Consider the following 20,748-nt stretch of genomic DNA (forward strand, 5'->3'; position numbering starts at 1 on the left):
GAACCAAACGAGGAACATCCGAACGGGAAACGACGCACAAAATCATCAACAATCAACGATTTAACGAAGAACATAGGCTCTGATACCAAATGTTGGGATTTCTCCCCATAACGCATATACGAAACCAAACGTATATACCCTAAAAAAGGATCATGCTCATGCTAAATCATAGAAATAAACGAAACCTTAAACTGAAGCGGAAGCGTACCTAAATCCATCTGATCTGGTACACGGGAAGATCGCAGCAGGGTCTTCCAGGGTACGTGCGGCGCGCTTGAGGTCTCTCTCAGATGGGGAAGAGGAAAACCCTAGAAACCAATGTTTCAGGCAACCATTGCACGACCCCAGGGATCACTACCATTTTATAATAAGGACAATTACGGATTCCACCCATCAAAGAGTCCGTAATTCCGTACTGGTATCTATACATTTCAAAATTACCCCATACCATCTAAAATGACGTAATATCCCAAAATGCAATCACTTAAGCGGATATTTACGTTAAGACAGCCATAATGTCTGAAATTCCTTATAGACATATGTCAGCCCACCAAATGATCTTACACGTACACCCTTCAGTCAATGTAGCAAGTGAACAGGAAGGAGGTGAGAAGAATTTGTTGCTCGGCGTTGCTCTCCTCTGCCTTGATGCTCGCTCCAGCCTTTTCAAAGCCGCGTCTCCCTCACACCGCTGCTACGTGTCCCTCACCGTTCTGGGCATAGCTTTTGCCTTGTACGTTTGGCATGCAGGTGCGTTTCTAAAGAGTACCTATATGAACCCTGGGTTTTCACTTACGATTCACGAAAGTAAAGCTCTTTTAATTTCCTTGGTTATGTGATGATCCCACGGCTGGTTAATGCCTCCACTGAATTCCATCTTTCTTGCCTGTAACAACCCGAGAAAGAATAACTAAATTAAGTAATATTTTGCAGGTACCGACATGTCAAAGACCAAACAGCAATGGTTTCTAAGGGTCTCTACGATTTCCCTGAATGGAGCTCTGATGACATTGGTGGCCGTTTCTCTGCGTGGATTTTTTTAATCTTCTTGACGAAGAAAAAAAGAGCCTACTCAGTTCAGCTTTAAAGGAGATTGCTAATAGTGGTGGTACACCTTTCATCTTTCCCCCATCCCCCATGGTTAGGCTCGTAGAGATGGGGAGGGGCTCGGTGGCTCCACAAATATGGAGAGATTCTCAAGTTTTCGTATCAAACAAGTGGGAGCAATCAGCAGATTCGGCAGAAGTTCTTCTTCACCCTCGTTTGCATTCTCTCTGTTGCTTCGTTCATGCATTATTTTAAAAGTTCCTTCGTTGGACTTTTATTATCTCATTTGTTCCACGCGGTACATGAATAAACGTTCTGTGAGCATAAGGAGAAAATGTGTTCCATGTGGTATGTGTTCCATGTGGTGTCTCGTTACTCATATATATGTATTTTATAAAGTACTTATTTGTGTGGTCTCAAGTAAAGCTATTGAACTACCCCGAGTAAATGCTCACTTCGTATTTTGGTAAAAGAGTGAAAAAATTTCTCCCTCATGAAAATATAAATTTTATTTATTTTTTTTTATCTAAAAACAAGTAAGAAAAACAAATATGTTGGAAATTTTCTCCTTCTAAAATTTTTCCGCTCTTAAATGTATGCTTAAAAATATTACTGTTTTTTATTCTGTTTCTTCTCCAACAACTGTGCAAGCACCCCTACTGTTGCAAAGGATGAATTGGCTGTCAATCAATAATTAATTGTCACTAAAAAATAATCGTAGTTTAGACATTATCAATAGGGATGTTGGCAGTTTGCTGCGGGAAGGCACTACATGATTGATCTCTGGCTTTTCATAATTACGTTATTAGTTATAGGGTTATCTATAACAGTACTGTATGGGCTCATCTAAACATTCAAGATCCTGTCTTAATTTGTACTCGTGGTAATTAAGCTTGAAGAAATGACTAGCTGGTTATTGTCCGAAGCCCGGCTGCTCGATTTCTGCTAGTTCGTCATCTTCCGAACGCAACGTGTGAACACACAAACATTGGCATTAATTTGATTGCCATTTCAGAACGCGTACGCGTTGTAGAATAACAGGGAAATGGCCGCGCAATTTCATGGAAATGTCAATGCAATTCACAATCAGCATTTCGGCAAGTTTGTCAAACCTGCGTAGGAAACGCATAATTTTCCAAAACGTCATCGTCTTTCAATTTCACCTGCAACCATGCATGAAATGGCAACTTCAGTTTCCAGGAAAAGACTAAGAAATTTGTCTGAAGTTACGTCTCAATTTCCTCAACGACAAAAAATATTTCAGTTCCAGCATATATAAGCTAAAATTGACCATGCCTCTTGGGTATATCTATTCATTCGAGGACAGTTTTAGAATGATCTTTATATACCCACTCATTTGTGGCAGTTTGGCTCTGCCCTCTCGATCTTTCTTTATGTTTTTGGAATCTTATTCTTGCGTCTCACACAAAGCGAGAGAGAGAGAGAAAGAGAGAGAGTCGATAAAATGAAAATGTATAACAAAATTTAAGAACAAGAACTCTTCTAGATACAAGAACAAACTACAAAAACAAGAATAAAATATACAACATATGAGCACAATAAAACAAAATAAGAAGAGTAAAGAGAGAGTGGATAGATGGAATGACAATCACCTAACAGCAAACGAAAGATGGTGCTGTAGCCTAATAGTAAAGTGGGCATTCCTACACAAGGTATGCCACAGAATCTGACGATGAGAATGTGCCCCTGAAGTCTCTGCTATCACGCTCCTCCCAAATGTGGGAAGAGAGAAAGTGTGTAGTGAATCAAGTGTCGAGTGGATACAGGAGTGAAAAGAGTTTTGATGCTCAAGTTCATGATAAGGGCTGCCAAACACATGCGTGCTTAATTTTAAAATCGTTTAAAAAAAGTACATTTCTTTTGAAAATTTTGGGTTTGTATGGATATCAACAAAGGGAGTAAATTAAATTTCAAGAAGAAACCATCCACTGGAATAAAGTTCTAAGTCTCCATCAGATGAGGATGCTATAAAATCCAATTTGGGTCCGTTGTCTGATTGAATAAACTCCAAAAAGAGAGAGAGAGAGAGATATTGAAATAAATTATAATATTAGATTAAAAGATGAAATTGGATCTGGATTTAGAAAACACAACCGATTGGATCCGTATCTGAATTTGTATTAAGTTCGAATTTATTTTCCAATAAATATCTAATATCCAATGTCCACTCTTTTTGAAAGTCGACTTATAACATATTACAGTGTGGTTAATTAGGATTCCATTTGAAAGCCCATTGATTTCTCTTCCATGTGTTTTCAAGTAAGAATTCAAACCTAAATATATAAAGATCATTGATGTGGTTAAGAGAAGATCCTGTTGGAATGGACTTCCCTACCCTCGGGACAAATGGGTAAAATTGACCTAATGATTTTTCACAATGGCGAATTATGATATATATATATATATATATATATATATATATATTCGTCCATCAAATTGATAATGCTAGTCTGCCTGATTAGAGCAATTGTGTGAAAATATCAGAAGTATAGTCGAAAGTTGGGGGCACCTTGCTTTTTTCATCTAATGGAGAAGAAGCATGCACAAACTAATTCCGTTTAAGAAGAAAAAAAGCCTTTTTTACGAGGATAAAAACTAAGTTATAAAAAAGGTTAAAAGTTTAAAATGTATATTTTTTTATAAAATTTCAAAAAAACTCACACCCCCTTCTTTTCCCTTGAGTGTATTTTTGAGCATGAAATGACTAAAATGCCCTCATTTGGAGATAAGAGACATTTTGTAAGGTAAAAAATGAAATGAAGATTAGAGCTTCTTTTTTACAAAAATAAAAAATAATCCTCAACACAAAAGTGTGCGAATGGAACGGAGGCCCACCTTGCCCGTGGAGGTTGTTGTTTCAGGATCTATGAGTGCTACTGTGTCATTTCCAAAATTTTTACACGAACCAAATTAGATCACCTTTGTTAATGTTATATATCAAAAACATTTATATGCGAACGGCAGTATTATAAAAAAATAGGATTTCAAGTGAATATGCCAGGGTGCGAAATTCAGCTGAACTTTTTACGAAAACGCAGATAACAATATTATCATATACACATTTTACAAAAAATTAAAAAACACAAAAGAATATTAGCAAATAAAATAACCTTTAAAGAAAAAAAAGAGAAATATAAGGTGGTGTATAACTAATGCAGTACCCTTGGATACAGCAATTTATAGAAGCTTTCCATCAAATTTTCGATCCTTATAAAATGTCAATATTTAAACATGCAAATAAACAAAGACAATATTTATCCACTTCAATGTATTTTGAATAGGTAGTTTGAGGAATCACAGTTTAAAGTCTTCCTTCAATTGTTTTACCATTTTTAAAGTAAGGATCTGTTCTCGTTAAATCAATATTTTAATTGATTGTATGAACGATCTTTTGTAAGAGAGGGAGAGAGTCGATCGGCTGTTCTGCTCGGTAAAGATGAAATTCAGAGAGAGAGAGAGAGAGAGAGAGAGAGAGGAGGCGAAATTAGCAGGAAGCCAGAGAGAGGAAACCCGAAATTAACAGGAAGCTGTGCGACACCTTCCTGGCCCTTGTCCTCTCATTCTTTCCCGTCAGACCTCCTCGCCGTTGTGTCGCGGCGAGAGAGGGAGAGAGAGCGTGCGAAGACGAAGACGAAATGAACAGGAAGTGGGAGAGCCAGAAAGGAAAAATTAACGTAAATTGAGAGAGCAATGATGAAGAAGGAAACACGAAACTAAGACGAAGCACTGGGAGTCTTCTCCTCTTATTATCTTTTCCTCGCTGAGACCGTCGTTGTTGTCGTGTCGGAGAGGGAGACATCTGCAAGGAAGAAAAAGAAGGAAAGACATGACTTCCAAACGAGTTGCTCCATCTGCGCAGGTGGAGGTGCAGGTTCCTCTTCCAAACCCGGCGGTTGCTCCATCTGCGCAGGTGGAGGTGCAGGTTCTTCTTCCAAACACGCCGGTTGCTCCATCTGCGCAGGTGGAGGTGCAGGTTCCTCTTCCAAACCCGGCGGTTGCTCCATCTGCGCAGGTGGAGGTGCAGGTTCCTCTTCCAAACACGCCGGTTGCTCCATCTGCGCAGTTGGAGGTGCAGGTTCCTCTTCCAAACACGCCGGTTGCTCCATCTGCGCAGTTGGAGGTGCATGTTCCCCTTCCAAACTCCCCGATTAATCCATCTGCGCTGGTGGAGCTGCACGTTCCTCTTTCAAACCCGCCGATTGCTCCATCTGCGCAGGTGGAGCTGCACGTTCCTCTGCCAAACCTGCTGGTTGCTCCATCTGCGCAGGTGGAGGTACACGTTCCTCTTCCAACACCGGGTGCTCCAAGTTCTGCGGAGGTGGTGGCAGACCTTGAAGAAGGAAGAGTCGACGGGAGGATTAGTAGCCGAGAGGAGGCGTCCGATGATGGTGAGACTTGTTACTAGACCATTTACAATTTCCGTGAGGCTGTAACCTTCTTGCTTCTCCATGTCTCTGTTTGTTGCCTGGGTCTGAAATTAGCGTGTGATTTTGTCAAAATTGAAGCGCAAAGTGGGCCGGAAGGAATTGTACCCTCTCAGAGCAGCACGATCTCTCGGAGGAGCAGTATTAAGTATAACCTGCTGATTGGATTTGCACTTATGAATCCTTCTTCCACCAGCCTTTTCAGGGCGGGTTCACCCTCGCATGCCTTGTACATGGGCTTAACTTCTCTTGGCATAGCGGGCTCCCTCTTACTTTCTTATGCAGGTGGGTAGTGCTTCTAAATTATTTGCTGTGTTCTTCGTTCTTGATTATGTATCATCAGTGTCAACTTAATTCCTTCATTGACCAGAAGCTCCGGCTGGCTACTTAACTGCCCGATCGACTGCATTCAATCTTTCTTCTCCTTTGTACAACCAGAGAAAAAATCACCAAACTAATTGGTAACATGTTGCAGGTGACAGAATGCAAAGCAATGTTTTGCTGCTGAGCTCCACCATCCCCCTTCTTGGAGCCCTTTCGATGCTGGGTGTTGAGGCTTCAGTACAAGCTGAGTTTTTTCCATCTCGACATTGAGGTACTGCTGGAATGTTTTGGTGCCTATATGCTGGTCCTTTTTTTACGCAATTGGACGTTTTAAACCATGCAGATCTGGCACTTATCATATACAAATTGGGTGTATATATATATATATATATATATATATATATCTACCTTTTTTGGTCATTTCTTGCAGATGATCAGGCTACATAGGCTGGCCTCCTTCTGTATCCACACGCTTCAACATCGGAGCCCAAGCTTGATGAAAAAGATTCGACCCGCTTAGATATAGATGGAATTCTGTTTAAAAAGTAGAGTCTGAGTCTGAATCTAAACCTAGTAAAGGATGGATCTGAATCCATTAATTCAAACAATTTCTTTAATGTTAGTGTCTGTTTATTATTTTCTCCTTTAGAAATGCATCTTTTCTTTGTTCTACCTTAAAATTATTGCAGGCTAGCTATTTTCTGAATGCCAAAGACCAATAGGCATCCTGCATGTGGGTACACTGAAAGTGGGTACTGAGAAGCTAGCTAGACATGAAGACCTGATTGCAGGTAGGAAATTAATCCCCATTGGCTTACAATATATGGAAAGCTAGCGTTTTATGGACATGGAAATTAATGATGATTTGGAAAATGTCCCAACTTTTCCCATGGAAACACTTAATATGCATAGGGGATAAATTGGAAGAGTATGATGGTTTCTAGGATATTTAATTAGTGCAATTGTGATTATTCTATCATGTGCCACTGGAGAATACTCAGTGGGAGTGATCTATTTTCAATAATCCTGCTCAAACGTGTGAAGTTTGACTAGACTCTCAGCCCAATGTAAAGCTCTGACTCATGAGGGTCTAGGTCCGAAGGGACTAGGCACGGTAAACGCCCTGTTTCTCCCCTTGGCCCTCAATCTATTAGCAGGGACTCCGCAACAGGGTCTATTGGTTATATCGCCTGAGATTCTGCCTCACGTGTTAATATTCAATGATGACTAAATAAAGTAATGCATGAATGATATTGATAAATAGTCTTGCTTATATATCTTATATTCATGGTATGAATATCCTCTCGTTATAATGCTGTAACATATTGTTGTGTATGTATGAGTTACATCTTCACACACCTCATATGTGATCCTATTAAGAATGTGAAAATATACTCATGCTTTGAAAATTATATTGTTTTTCAGGTGATTTTGGTGCGCCACGACAATGAGCAAAGGAAATTGTGGCAGGTCTAACTGTTTTGGTGTGTAGATATTTATGCAACTGTTATTTTGACTTTTATATATATATATATGTGTGTGTGTTCTTTGCAGCTATTTAACTAGTGGTGGGGCCATCAATGTGAAAATTATAAGGTTGATTTGTACTGGTATAGACTTCCGTACATGTGTTTGGTTGTGAACTATACTATGAATGAATGTAAACATGGTCTTTAGATTGACTAGAACCATTAACTGCCTAAGATAGATCATGCTATGTGCTAATACACAGATAAATTATCTATACACCCTTTATGATAGGCTAGACCTATGCCAACTGCATAGGTCATGTGATTATAAATGTTGTGCTATCCCCATGAATGAATGTATATAAAAAAAAAAATAGGTTATTTTGGGATGTTACACTTAAGGCAACAGAATATTTTCTGTTTGACCAGTGTTCTAAAACAAGAATCCACGAAATGATCCTTGTCCCTTTGCTTCTTTTTTTTTCTTCTTCTTCTTGCGTGTGTGTGTGTGTGTGTGTGTGTGGGGGGGGGGGGGGGGGGGGGGAGGGGGGGGGGGGGGGGGGGTTGGGTGTGGGGGAATTAGTGCACTTAAGGAAAGATATAAACAATTAATGAAAGGAAGTTGATGGTGTCAATGGAAAATGAAGCTATCAAATACAAAAAACATATGAATATGAAGAACATTAGACAAATGCAAGAATGATTTATTGTTGATAAAGCGTCATAAAGAACGCAATCATTTTATAAGTAGATCTTTGATCAAAGCTAGAATGGAAATGTTAGATCACATATCTTATACTTATATGGAATGTAAATATACTTTTCAAATTCAAATGGGTTTATCGCATTTATTTGCACACTTTGGAATCTCACAACAGTTATACCTCTCGATGTTTTATTTGTGATAGTACGATAGTTAATCAAAGTTGTCATAGATGTAGGCTGTATTTAAGTAGGGCTACATAAGTTAACATGTTGTTTTGTCCCCCTCTCTCTCTCTCTTATTTCTCTCATATATTGCAACATATAATGACATCAAGGCGAACTATATCTTCTATATCAGTAAAATCTATGGATCTTGCTTTAGCTGTGTATTGGAATGATTTCTTCTCTTGTTATAGTGAAGTTTGATTGCAACAATGAGAGTTGTGGAAATATTAGATTTAGTCTAGGATGTTCAATTAAGACCTTCACAAGTATGTGGATATTCATGCCTACCTCTAGAAGTTAAGGAGAAAGTATGAAGCCAAATCTAAGTATCTCATTCATAAAGGGATGATTAACTTTGAGTTGAATTAAGGCTGCCATCACTAAATTAGTGCTGAGCCAAATTATCATTCACGAAAATCTCAAGAAGTATGCTCATTCATTGAGAAAGCATTTTTTCATAGTTCAATTTATAGATTTTTTAAAGTCGAGCATAATCTCCAAAATGGGTCTAAATGTGAAAAATGCAAAGTTGGCTATATCAATCATGTGAAGTTATTCATTGATTCAGCAAGCTCAATTGGTGAAAATATAAACAAGGACAACTTGATTATGCATGTGCTTAATGGCTAGGAAGTATGAAAAATTTGTTACCACCATGGAAACTTTGAACTATCTTTTCCCATCTTGTGAGATCCATAACCTTCTAATAAATCAAAAGAAACATTTAGAGCTCCTTAATGAGGAAGTAGTAACCAATGGGTGAGTTTTTAATAGTTGCCTCTTTGCTCAAAGTGGTTGTGCCCATGACAGAGGTAGAGGCAGAAAAAAAGGTGTTGGATGACCTAATTCAAGCTTTAAAGTTCATGAAAAGGTATGCATACAACATCAAAGTGCATATAATTAAATAATTTTTCAACTATATGGAAGGAGGAATCATGTAGCCATATATTGTATGATTTATGCAAGCCTGGTAATGACTATGAAATCATTGCAAAACGCACATTGGCATCTAGATATTTGTGTCACACATCATATTGTTACTTTAGATCAAGGTTTAGTGACAGAACATGAGTATTTTGAGTCAGCTGCTATGATAGTATGCAGCTACATGAAATGTTCCAAACACAAATATATGTAAAATGGAATCTCGATACAAAAATAAGAGGCTTATGTTGACAAATGTCCTTCATGTTCAAAAAAAAAAAAGAAAAAGAAAAATCTTCTATTGGTATTATTCATGTTTGTTCTACTTCCTCGATAATTAACCACACCTAAACTCGAGAAATTTCATCTTATATGGTCTTATCTTCAAGTCGGTAGTCATAGCTATCCTCAAAACAATATCAAAGCCACCAAACTCTCCAACTCCATTGTTTTCTACAACCGAATGTCCTACCCTTGAATCTCCAACTCAATCAAGTGTTACTCTTGTAATTGACTTAAACTCTCTCCCTTCACTATCTTTTACTCTTGTGCTTAGACACATGATAATGGATGGTACACTCAACCTAATTTGTTTCAAATTATAGTCCAAAATATTGAAAAACAAACCATGGTCAACATGGACTCATATGAACTAACATATTTTTGTCAAGAAAACCTTTACATAGAATGTCCACAAACCATATATGCAATATAAAATATATGTTCTTGCAAAAAAGAAAGCATGTTTTCTGGCAGAAGAATATCTTAAGCACCATTTAATGCAAGTGAATTTAGAAAATCAAGCAAAATGATGATTTGTCTATATGTAGAATGAAATCTTAGTTAGTAGAGATGGGTGTAGCCAATAGGAAAGGATATGCTACTTTGACACATTTTTTCTTGTTAATACTCCAATCTCAATGAAAATTATCTTCATTATTACCTTAAATAAAAGATGGCTTATAACTAGTTTGATACTAATGTAATGCCTCTCTCAGGAATAAAATATGAGTCTAAGCTAGCAACGCATTGCGACACCCGTAAGGAGTGTAGTTCCCCATCCTGGGGCTACTTTACCATATTCCAAATTCAATGGCTTTAATAAATCACCTACAAATAAAAAAAAAGGAAGAAAAAGACACACAAGAAGTAAGGTGGTTAGGTTTATAAAGACGGCATCCACTATCAAACAAGTTTGGAAGCTTAGTTTTTATTTCTCTATCCTCCCCCACCCCCTTCTCTGTCACTCTCTTCCACCCTCTCTATCTTTTCTTTCACTAATTTGGAAGAACATGGTACAAGCCTCCAAGATAACCCTTTTATAGGCAAGGTTTTATATCGATAAGTTATTAGCCAATATATAAAAATAATGATGGGGATAAAAAATATGTCAACTGTCCTCCAAGTTATTCATTTTTATCTTCATCCTTTGCCATTGCAGGTATAACTTCAAGTTGAGGCACCCACCATCCTTACTTGGCTAATTGCTTAATTTATTCATCCTTATTAACTATCTTTAGCTTCCACCAACCTCATACATAGCTCCACAACTGACCTCTTCATTCCCATGTAAGCCAACCTCAATTCTCCTCCTTGGCTTGAATGAATCAACTCACTATCAACAAGGTTGATCAAGTTCAAACATTTCTCAAATGTACTTCGAGTTACCACCTTTGAGAATATATTTGCTCTATTCTCTTTGGTGTTTACCTTTGTTAAAATGACATAGAACTTTAGATGATATCAACTCTCTAATTTTGTGATATCTTATGTATATGTGTTTATTTATAGCATGGAATACTTGTTTTGGCCAAATGAATAGCACTTTAGTTGTTGCATCTTATTGGCATACATCTTTTATCCAAACCAAGTTGTTGAGTAGTCCTTTTACCATAATGTTTCTTTTGTAGTTTCTATTAGTGTTATATATTCAACTTCTATAGTAGAGAGAGTTGTGGTTTTTTGAAATACAAAATTCTACAAAATTGGATCTATAGGTAAACACATACCCTATCATTGATTCTCTAGGGTCTAAGTCTCTATATTTTGCATCCACAAAACCAATTTCATGCGGTGATGATGAATGATTAAACAAAATGCATATACCTTGTGAATTTGTAACGTATCTAATGACATTCTTGACTGCTAACCAATGCATCTTCCTTGGATTGCTCATGAATTTGCTCACATGCTAACCACTTGACAAAGATCTGGTTGGGTGTACATCAGACAACCTACTGAGACCGGTCTAGCATCACCCATGTAGTTGCATGTAACTTCTCTGGTTCACCCATAGCTTCCTAGTCTTCATGTCTCTCTTGATTTCCATACCAAGAAACTTCTTTTCTTTACCAAGGTCCTTCATTGCAACTTCTATACTTGATGGTGACTTTGATCTTATTACCTTAGATTTGTTTTCAAAAGCGACTAGCATATCATCAATGTATATGGACAACATCACATATGAACTGTCTTTCAACACCTTGAGATATACATGACAATCATAGTCACAATGAACAAAATTATGACAAATCATAAAGGAATCAAACATTTATATTATTCTTGTGGAATTTGCTTCAAACAATACAAAGACTTCTTTAACTTGCAAACTCAATCTGCTTTGCCTTGGACTTGAAAGCCTTCAAGTTGCTTACATAAATTTGTTCTCCATATGAAAAAGTTTATATCAAGTTCATGTATTCTTAAATTAAGCAATGTTACCAAAAGGAGTATCACGCGAAGTATGCCTAAAGATAGGAGAGAAAATCTCATTCTAATCTAATCCTTTTTATGTGCATATATCTTATGGTGACAAGTTTGGCTTTATATTTTGTAGCTCCTTGTCAGTTGTTGCTTCATTCTTCTCGTAAATTCACTTGCAACCAATGAGTTTCTTTCTCTTGGGTAACTCCACTAGATCCCAAGTTTCATTTGAAAGGGGAGACTCCTTTTCTTCTTGCATAGCCATCAACCAATGATTTCTCTTTTTTCTATTGGGAGGCTTCTCATAACCCGTTGGTTCATCAAGACCATCAAACAATGCAAACACAACTGAATACAGCTAGCCATACCTTTGGAGTGGTCCTGTTGTTCTGTTTGGTTGATATACTGCTTTTGAATGTGATTGAATTGAATCTTCTATATCTGAACTTGTATGATCAATAAGTTCATCATCATTCCATGCAGTATTTTGATGCTCCCCCATAATAGTTTGCTCATCATCTAATGGTGTTGATGTGATTCTTTTCATTATAGAGTGCCCATCAAAAGCCACATTCATACTAACAAAATGATCATTGGTTATTTGGATCCCACAATTTATAAATCTTTTCTTTTTTTATAGTCAACAAATATGCACTTTATTGATTTTGGATCAAGCTTATCTGGAAATGTATTTTGGACCTAAAAAATACATCCAAATATATGAAGAAAAGTGTAATATATTGTCATTCCTATCCATATCTCTTGAGGCACCTTGAAATTGATGGTCGTCAATTGAGGTTTGTTTATAATAACATGTAATGGCTATTGCTTCTATCCAAAACTTTTTGGGAAGAGCGGTAGTCAATCACATGCATCTAGCACACTTAATAAAGTTTAATTTATCCTTTCAACCATGAAATTTTGTTGTGTTGTTCCTTTGCATGTGAAGTGTCGTATAATACTTTCTACCCTATTGAATTCATCAAACTCTTGGTTTTTAAATTCTCTTTCATTATTGCTTCGTAGATATTTGATTTGTTTTTCTTTTTGCTTTCCTATAAAGGTTTTGCTTCTTTCCATTCACAAAACACCTCATTTTTCTGTTTCATAAAGTAAACCCAAACTTTTCGATAAAAATCATCAATGAAGCTCATGAAATTGTGTGCTCCAGCTAAATAAGCATGCTACACTGTGTCCTAAACATTTATGTGAATATATTCTAGGACACCTCTACTTATTTAAGCCTGAAACTTGAAGCTCGCTTCATATTGCTTTCCTTGTATACACCAATAAAACTAATGGCATGAATCTTGAGCCCTTTCCAAAATATCCTATGGAGCTCTTTCATACATTTCTCTCCTAGATGTGTGAGTCTCATTTACCATATTTTAGATTCATCATTCATTTGATCATCAGTCGATACCGTTTTTGCAGCTCCACCTATCATAGTGCTTCCTATTAATGCATATAAAGTGTCCTTTTGTTGTCGCTTCATCACAACTAACATTCCCTTTGACAATTTAATTAGACCATTTGATGTTGTTAATTGTAGCCAGCAACATTTAGGCACCCTAAAGATATTAAAGTTTCTTTAAATTTCGGACATCTTGTAACTCACAAAGCTTCCTTGCTACTTCTTAAGGCATCATAATTTTTATAATTTCAATGCCAATAACTTTGAATTTAGCATATTATCCATAAGATAGTTCCTCCATCACAAGAAATATAGGAATTAAACCATTATCAATGTGGACACATATGATAGGAAGCACCTGCATCCAAAATTTAGTAATCTATTGTAGTTAGAGGTTCATGATATGCTGAACATAAATACTTATTATCATATGTTTCTAACTCACTCTTTGCTTTTGCAACACCAGTACAGGAAGAGGATGATATGGATATCGTCCTCTTTTGGTTCTTATGATAATCTAAGTCCATTAATGTTTTGCAAAATCTTCAAGTATGACTCTCATGGCAGTAAAACATCCACATCACTATGATCTTTCATAGATCCTATTGATTTAAATCAATAGTTCTTTCTAGAAAACTTTTTCCCTCTACTTTTGTACGGCCTCTTTTCTCTATATCCACGACTAGTCTTTCTGCGGACATTTCACTAGTACCATAGTTTTTCATATTCTTTTCATACAATAAAGAGCACTAGTTACATTGTCTAACCTAACTGTCTTTTTTCCAAAGAGTATTACGGTTACTAAATAACCATATGACCTAGCTAACATTTCAATCAAGAACACTGCCTTTTTTTTCATCATCTATTTAACACTCTTACTCAGAAGTTGGAAAATAAGTATGTTTAAATTCATTAAGATGCACAAGAATCCCTCTTTCATGTGAAGGCAATAAAGTCACTGCTTGAATTATAGTTTGTTTATGTGATTCTTACCCATATTCATGTTCTATTGGTTGTTCCAAATTACTTTTGCCATTTTTTCATGGATGATGTTGTGGTCCTGTGGATGACATCATTCCTAAGTGTAGTTGGATTGCACTTGCAGCTAGCCTTGCATCTGCCATGTTACATTGCTTGCATGCCATCCCTTCCGGCCACTAACCACATCCTATTAAATTAGCTAGTCTTGCATACGTTGTTCCCATAAGCAGAAGTTGTTTTTCCCCGTAAACTTCTCAATCTTATACTTTGTTACAGTCGACATCTTTCACTAAGTTCTGATACCACTTGTCATATCTCTCTAATGAACCAAATATGGATCTCAACTAGCAACATATTTGAAAAGAATAAAAGGAAGAAAAGAACACACAAAAGTTAAGGTGGTTCAATTTAAACACCTTATGTCTACCATCAAACAAGTGAGAGAGCCTTCTCTCTCTCTCTCTCTCTCTCTCTCTCTCTCTCTCTCTCTCTCTCTCTCTCTCTCTCTCTCTCTCTATCTTTTCTTTCACTATTTTGGAAGCACATGGTACAAGCTTGCATTGTGAGCCTTTTACAGGCAAGGCTTTACATTAGATAAATTCTTAGCCAATATTTAAAAGTAATGATGCGGTGGGGATAAACAACTATGCCAAATGTCCTCCTCGTTGTCCATTTCTATATTCATCCTTTGCCAATAAAGGTAAGATTGCAAGCTGAAGCAATCCACCATCCATACTTGGCTAACTACTTAATCTTTTCATTGTTTCCAACTTTCTCTAGCTTCCACTAGGCCTGCACACGAGCCGGCTCGACTCATGTTTAGTCAGCTCGATCTCGACTCGTTGTGCAGCCCTAGCTTCCACGGCCTAACACATGGCTCCTTCACCAACCATTTCCTTCACGTGCAAGCCAACCTCAACAATTAATAATGCCTTTTTACATAGATGGTGTCTACATGATGCGACCACTTATGTATATTGATCTGATACAACCACAATCTATGTAAAATTAACAAGCTTTATATGGCCTAAGGCAAGTGTTTCCAGAATGGTTTTGGCAGACTCAAAGGTTATTTACTCAGCCATGGTTTTTATGAGTCATGAGTCAAGTTTTAGTTTATTATTTATTTTCCTAAAGAAGGCAATAATTACTAGAATTAAATTATGTGGATGATATCATAGTTACTAGTAGAAAAATAAAGATTGTATCTAATCTTCTTTCCTTTTGAGGTTATACATTGAGATGTTTAGGGGCGGTCACCGGTGGTTAGTAGGGATAAATACCGCTACTATGTCTCATTGATGGATGAGTGCTCAAAGTATACATGGATATACTTACTTGCTTACACATCTGATGTTGAACATGCATTGAAGATTTTTAGAAACGAAATTGAAAATTTATTTGATGCAAAAATCAAATATTTTCATACCAATGGGGGAAGACAATATGCAGCTGTCAATAATTTTTTTCAATAGTATGGTATATAGTGACATATTTATAGAGGAACACATTTCTGGCCCACATGTCCATGAATAAAATGGAACAACTGAAAGAAAGCACAAGACTATAGTGGAAACGGGGCTGACCTTGCTTAAACATAGTGGTGTTCCGAAGGAGTTTTCGACTTACGCTTTTTCCAACTCTCACAAAGGCTGTTTGTCTAGGCCCAAGTCTTTTTTATTGGAGTTTGAAGAAACAAATGACTGTTGCACGCTCATCCCTTGAAGCTGAATTTAGATCAGTTGCTACTACGGCTGCCGAACTACTATGGATTCAACAATCTTTGGTGTGATTTGGGAACCAAAATATCCAACACCCCAGTTATTTGGTGCGACAATATTAGTGCTATATACATGACCGCCAATCCAGTTCTGCATCATAAAAGCAAGCACATCGAACTTGATGTCCATTTTGTGTGTGATCTTGTTGCTAAGAAATAATTCCTCGACTCAATGCTCATGTTAGACCATTGAGTTTGAGGGGGGATCTTAGAGATCCAAACTTATTCTCTCACTACTTTATTCTCTCTCTTACTCTGTACCACAACTCTCTCTTGCTCTAAACTTCTTCAATCATTTGCTATGATGCTTGTCATATACATATAATTTATTAGGACCATTTCAGAGATGGACTCACTTAAATTCTCCAACCTATACATCATTCGGGCCTCCCAAAAACAAATTGAATATCATTCTACAATTTGGTTTGTAAGTTGAAGTTACAACAAGTTCTTGATTTGACCAACAATCACGGTCTCTGTCTCTCTCTCTCTCTCTCTCTCTCTCTCTTCTCCAATCTAGTGTTGTACAAATTGGTTTATGAACAGAATCGGCAGGGATGAGGATGATTCCCCGAGTTACCTGAATCGATTGTGAATCCGCCTAAACTATTAGAAAAGTTGGTTCTAAAAGAAATTGACAATACATAAAAGTTAACTAAAAAATGGAACACTAGTATCTTAAAATATAATGGAATATTTAAAAGTTGACATGTGCACTCTTGAGTCAGATACGAATTGAATCTGTTTGCCACCAATGGAATCGAACGTGAATTCTGGCCGGCCAGTTATTATAAACTGCTTCAAACCTTCGATCCAACTTCTAGCGTTTAAGTACATCAAGCTCTTGTTCAAAATTTGTACTATATATTGCTTCACATCATCTCAAAAATGAAGAAAAAAAGGAAAAATTAGTTTAGCAATAATATTTAATCATACGAAATATGCAGCTGCCTTGAAGCAATATTGTCCACTTTGATGTTTACCAATTTTTAGTATTTTAAGTACTCTAGAATTATTTTTTGTTAGCTCCACCTTGGATAATCATAGACCAATTGAGTGGCAGAGTTATTTATGAGGTACTAGTGGTTTAACTTTTAAAATTTGAAGGGCACTCCGACTTAAACAAGTAAAATGTTGGGAAGGTATCAATTTAAAATACCACAATTCTTATGGGCTGGTGAAGGCAATTGCACGCAGCAGCCCACACGGCCTCCGCCACTTGACCTTTTCTTTCCCCAGTTGTTCAAATAAATGGGGTACCAAAATTAGTAAAAGAAAAGAGGTTTTTTGGAATAACTTCCTAACATATGGACTATTCGGAAAATAAGTCTCATCCTTTCATGGTTTCGGAAAAACATATCTTATATATAATAATAGGAGTACAACTACCAAAATAAAAATTTATGGGACGAGGAGGGCGTTGGTTGACTGAGTAAATTTTCATATATATATATATATATATATATATATATATATATATATATATATATGAGCGAGCATATCGTCAAATTAAGTTACATTTTCTCTTTGACTTTTCTTTAATACAAATTAAAAAATAATTTTCAAGTAATAATTGAGCCCCTGTGAGGGTGTCAGATCTACCGACACATGATTGATGACTTGGGTTTTCTGCACTTATCAGCCGCGCTAATTGACGAGAGAAATTCATTTGATCATTCCTTTCTTCTCCTTTTTGTGTACTGATGCAGACCCGGTTTCATATCAATATATGCACGTCTCTGTGTGCAGGTGTACATAATTTTGAAAGTGAGCTAAAAGGAAATATTTTCCCACGTATAACATGATCACTATTTTGAGCACCCGATTACTTATTTGTATGCCATGTGTATTTTATTGACTTATGGACATCAAGAATGCACTGATCGCATGCAATAATTGGACACTGTATATAATGGACAACTCAAGCGTTAGATTGATGAGAAGATGAACAGCAGCGTGACCTCCATGTGAGTTCTTTGGAAGATGCCATAGGACAATAATTGCATGGTCTCGGGGGTTAGATTGATGAGAAGATGAACATTAACGTGGCCTCCATGTGAGTTGTTTGGAAGATGCCATAGGACAATAATAATTGCATGGTCTCGGACTATTGAATGAGCCAGAGCTGTGCAGACGGAACCTTAGCTGTTCAGACAGTGCAAGGGCTCACAATTCTGTCCTCAATTCATTTCCCTAGTTTTGTTTCCTTTTCAATTGAGAAGAAGAGACCTTTCTACCAGGCGAATCAATTACCAAAACAAGAAAGAAAGAGCATACCAAAACGTGAAAATACAGAACATGATGTTATCACCACTCGATCAAATATTAACAAGCCTTAAGCTGATCTGTGATTGATAAAATTGCCGCCACTCGTTTTGAGAAATTTATGTCTAACTGTTTTGGATCGCCGGTTCAGGCTTGCCCTTAATCATCATTTTCTGTGAAGTGTTCAAGAGGAGCCAATCTTTGCTCCCCGAACATTGTGGCACTTATTCAAGAAATGAGAAGATGAATAATGACAATTCCCTGCTGCAAAAAGAAAAGAGAAAAAAGCAGAGCTTCTGGGAGAAGTTAACTGGAGGCAATTTATCTGGCTAGCTCCTTTTGATGATGATGGCGAAGGTTGTCCATGAATTTATCTCAGCCCATGTGTATGTGTAGAACGACGTGATCAGGCAGCCTTATATTTTTGTGAAAATTAAGCCATTAATTGGTGGGGAGCAGTAGATTTGGCGAGACAAAAGAATTGTGCTGCTAAGGAACAACCTGCGTCCGTCGCAGAGTAAGCCATGTGAAATGATTTCTCTTCTTCTATATATTGTGCAAAATTGTCGCGCTATACAGCAACCTTGTTCCTTAATTTTCAAGAAATTCCTTCCTAACTATGATGGCAAAGTGAGTTTGATGGCTCGAATGACTTATTTTGTGTTGGCTGAGCCGGAAATTTCTTGCTGGGTGAAGCTAATACTTTAAATTTTAGACCTTTAAAGGACACCTATATGCCAATTATCAAAACATAGCGAGCGAGGAGGCATCAACTTACAAAACCTACCACCGCCACCACGTCCAGATTAGATTATAGCGTAAGATGAATGAATGAAGTGACAAAAATAGCTGGATACCTGAATTTGGTAATGAAATGAGGCTAAAGCGGCTGATTTCCGATCGAGGAGCCGTGGCTTTTTTCCCGTATTCAGGGCTGCATCCTAAATAAAAGTTTGGAACCAACCACTGTTGAACCATCGCCCTCTACTTCTGATCCAGCTTCTCGCGCAGAAGATTTCGGCGGCCAGAGATTCCCAACTTATGTATCAGAAAGAAAGCGCGTGGATACATAAATAATTTTTGCATGAAGTATACCTTTAAACATCTGAGTTTTCACACTTGTCGCCCTTATTTCTTTCCTTCTGCATCAAGTTTGGTGTTCTGCCCTGCTAATTTCGGCCCCTTTGTCTTGATGGGAGACTTGAGGCCTGCATAACTCGGAAGTTCTTGCTCCTCTCGGTGGCTGCCCAAAGGAAGCCCAACTTTATACGCTTCAACCGTTCAATGTCATGATTGTCATCTAATATTGTGTAGTTGTAATATTCTGATGTCGACTTAATTTGAAAAACCAATGTTCCCCGTCAATAACGTAATTCAAATGGTCCCCAGCACATCTATCAATCACGGAGAAGGAACATAAACAGCCGAAGACGACTGCCGGTTGTGCGCGAGGAATTTTTGAAAAGAAAATGTCCTTGTTTTTTTGCTTTATAAAAAGATTTTTTATTTAAATGAGACATTTTCATCATTAACTGTTCTGTGCACGAAATTTAATGCACCAGCTAACCAGCTTCATTGGTGCAACGAACCTGCGCCATATTTTACATTTACTTTACATTTATTTCACAATAATAAATTAAAATCGTGGATGGCAGACCAATATGAACAAGTTGAAGCAAACGAAGTTGAAGTTTAGGCTTTTTGAAGCAGCTCTCGCAGCTTTCAAAATGAAAAAATGCCAACAACCAGCCGTGGGAAATGAAAAAAGAAAAAGTGCCAACATATGGATGACACACTGCAACCTTCAACCGGCAGATGGCCAGAAATTGACTTTCATTTCTTTATTTTTTTTATTTTTAAAAAAAAAAATCAGCAAAATAATATTGTCAAATTTCAGAAAAAATCCCCCTATCAGGTGAAATCGGTGAAATGAAAATAAAAAGAAAAGTTCTCTCTCAACCCAATCACAAAGTGGACCATTCCATTAATTTTTTAGTTTATATATATGCTTTTGAAAATTTTAATTTATCCTATGTTGAAAAATATTGTTTCCCTCTTGTACAAATTTTGAAATTACAAATTTTAAAAATACTATTCAACCCCTAAACAAAAATTCGGCTCTTAGTTCATCAACAAGATGAGCTGCAATCGAAACGGCTCAGTGGGAAATAGGGATGTCAACGGATTGAATTTGAATTGGATACATCTTTAATCATATTTGCTTTTTTGAATATTCATATATTCGAATTCGAATAAAGCAAAGTCATATTCGAATCCGAAGTCTAATTTTACAATCTGAATTTGATCTGAATCCGATTTTTATATTTATATCTGAATCTAAATTCAAATTTTGAACGATTTTGCCAACTTTCAAGCATTACATGCAGGATATTTGTCTAAAAATGAATCTGATCCGAATCCAATTGGATATTTATGTATATCCGAATCTGAATCTGAATCTGAATC

The 20,748-nt window shown here is 36.9% G+C and overlaps 1 protein-coding gene and 1 long non-coding RNA gene across 11 annotated transcripts; one reads left to right on the forward strand and one right to left on the reverse strand.

Annotated features, from left to right (window-relative positions):
• Positions 1–350: 350 nt before the first annotated feature.
• LOC116250022 (uncharacterized) lies at positions 351–19,640 on the reverse strand. Of its 4 annotated transcripts, none has more exons than XR_004171296.2 (3): positions 19,140–19,578; positions 2,160–2,210; positions 351–886 (listed from the first exon to the last, which is right to left on the reverse strand). It is a non-coding gene; the product is annotated as an uncharacterized LOC116250022 (long non-coding RNA). The 4 variants fall into 4 exon arrangements; XR_004171297.2 differs by lacking the exons at positions 351–886; positions 2,160–2,210 and adding exons at positions 6,233–6,350; positions 15,824–16,108 and having other exon boundaries at positions 19,140–19,584; XR_007572807.1 differs by lacking the exons at positions 351–886; positions 2,160–2,210 and adding an exon at positions 14,687–16,108 and having other exon boundaries at positions 19,140–19,640.
• On the forward strand, positions 4,836–7,498 carry LOC116250021 (proline-rich protein 4-like). Of its 7 annotated transcripts, none has more exons than XM_050076737.1 (4): positions 4,836–4,927; positions 5,081–5,456; positions 5,574–5,777; positions 5,968–6,086. In XM_050076737.1, exons 1-4 carry the CDS (start codon positions 4,895–4,897, stop codon positions 6,084–6,086), a joined length of 732 nt encoding a protein of 243 aa, XP_049932694.1. In that variant the 5' UTR covers positions 4,836–4,894. The 7 variants fall into 7 exon arrangements, with proteins under 7 accessions (XP_049932694.1, XP_049932693.1, XP_049932692.1 ...); XM_050076736.1 differs by having other exon boundaries at positions 4,865–4,984; positions 5,138–5,456; XM_050076735.1 differs by having other exon boundaries at positions 4,865–4,927; positions 5,030–5,456.
• Positions 19,641–20,748: the final 1,108 nt, after the last annotated feature.

Source organism: Nymphaea colorata, chromosome 3, assembly GCF_008831285.2.
Source record: "Nymphaea colorata isolate Beijing-Zhang1983 chromosome 3, ASM883128v2, whole genome shotgun sequence".
NCBI lineage: Eukaryota > Viridiplantae > Streptophyta > Magnoliopsida > Nymphaeales > Nymphaeaceae > Nymphaea > Nymphaea colorata.

Coding starts and splice junctions, on each gene's coding strand:
- LOC116250021 (XM_031623347.2), top strand. CDS start 4,895: ATGACTTCCAAACGAGTTGCTCCATCTGCGCAGGTGGAGGTGCAGGTT. Junction 5,457..5,573: donor AGAGGAGGCGTCCGATGATG/GTGAGACTTGTT, acceptor TCAAAATTGAAG/CGCAAAGTGGGCCGGAAGGA. Junction 5,778..5,967: donor CCTCTTACTTTCTTATGCAG/GTGGGTAGTGCT, acceptor AACATGTTGCAG/GTGACAGAATGCAAAGCAAT.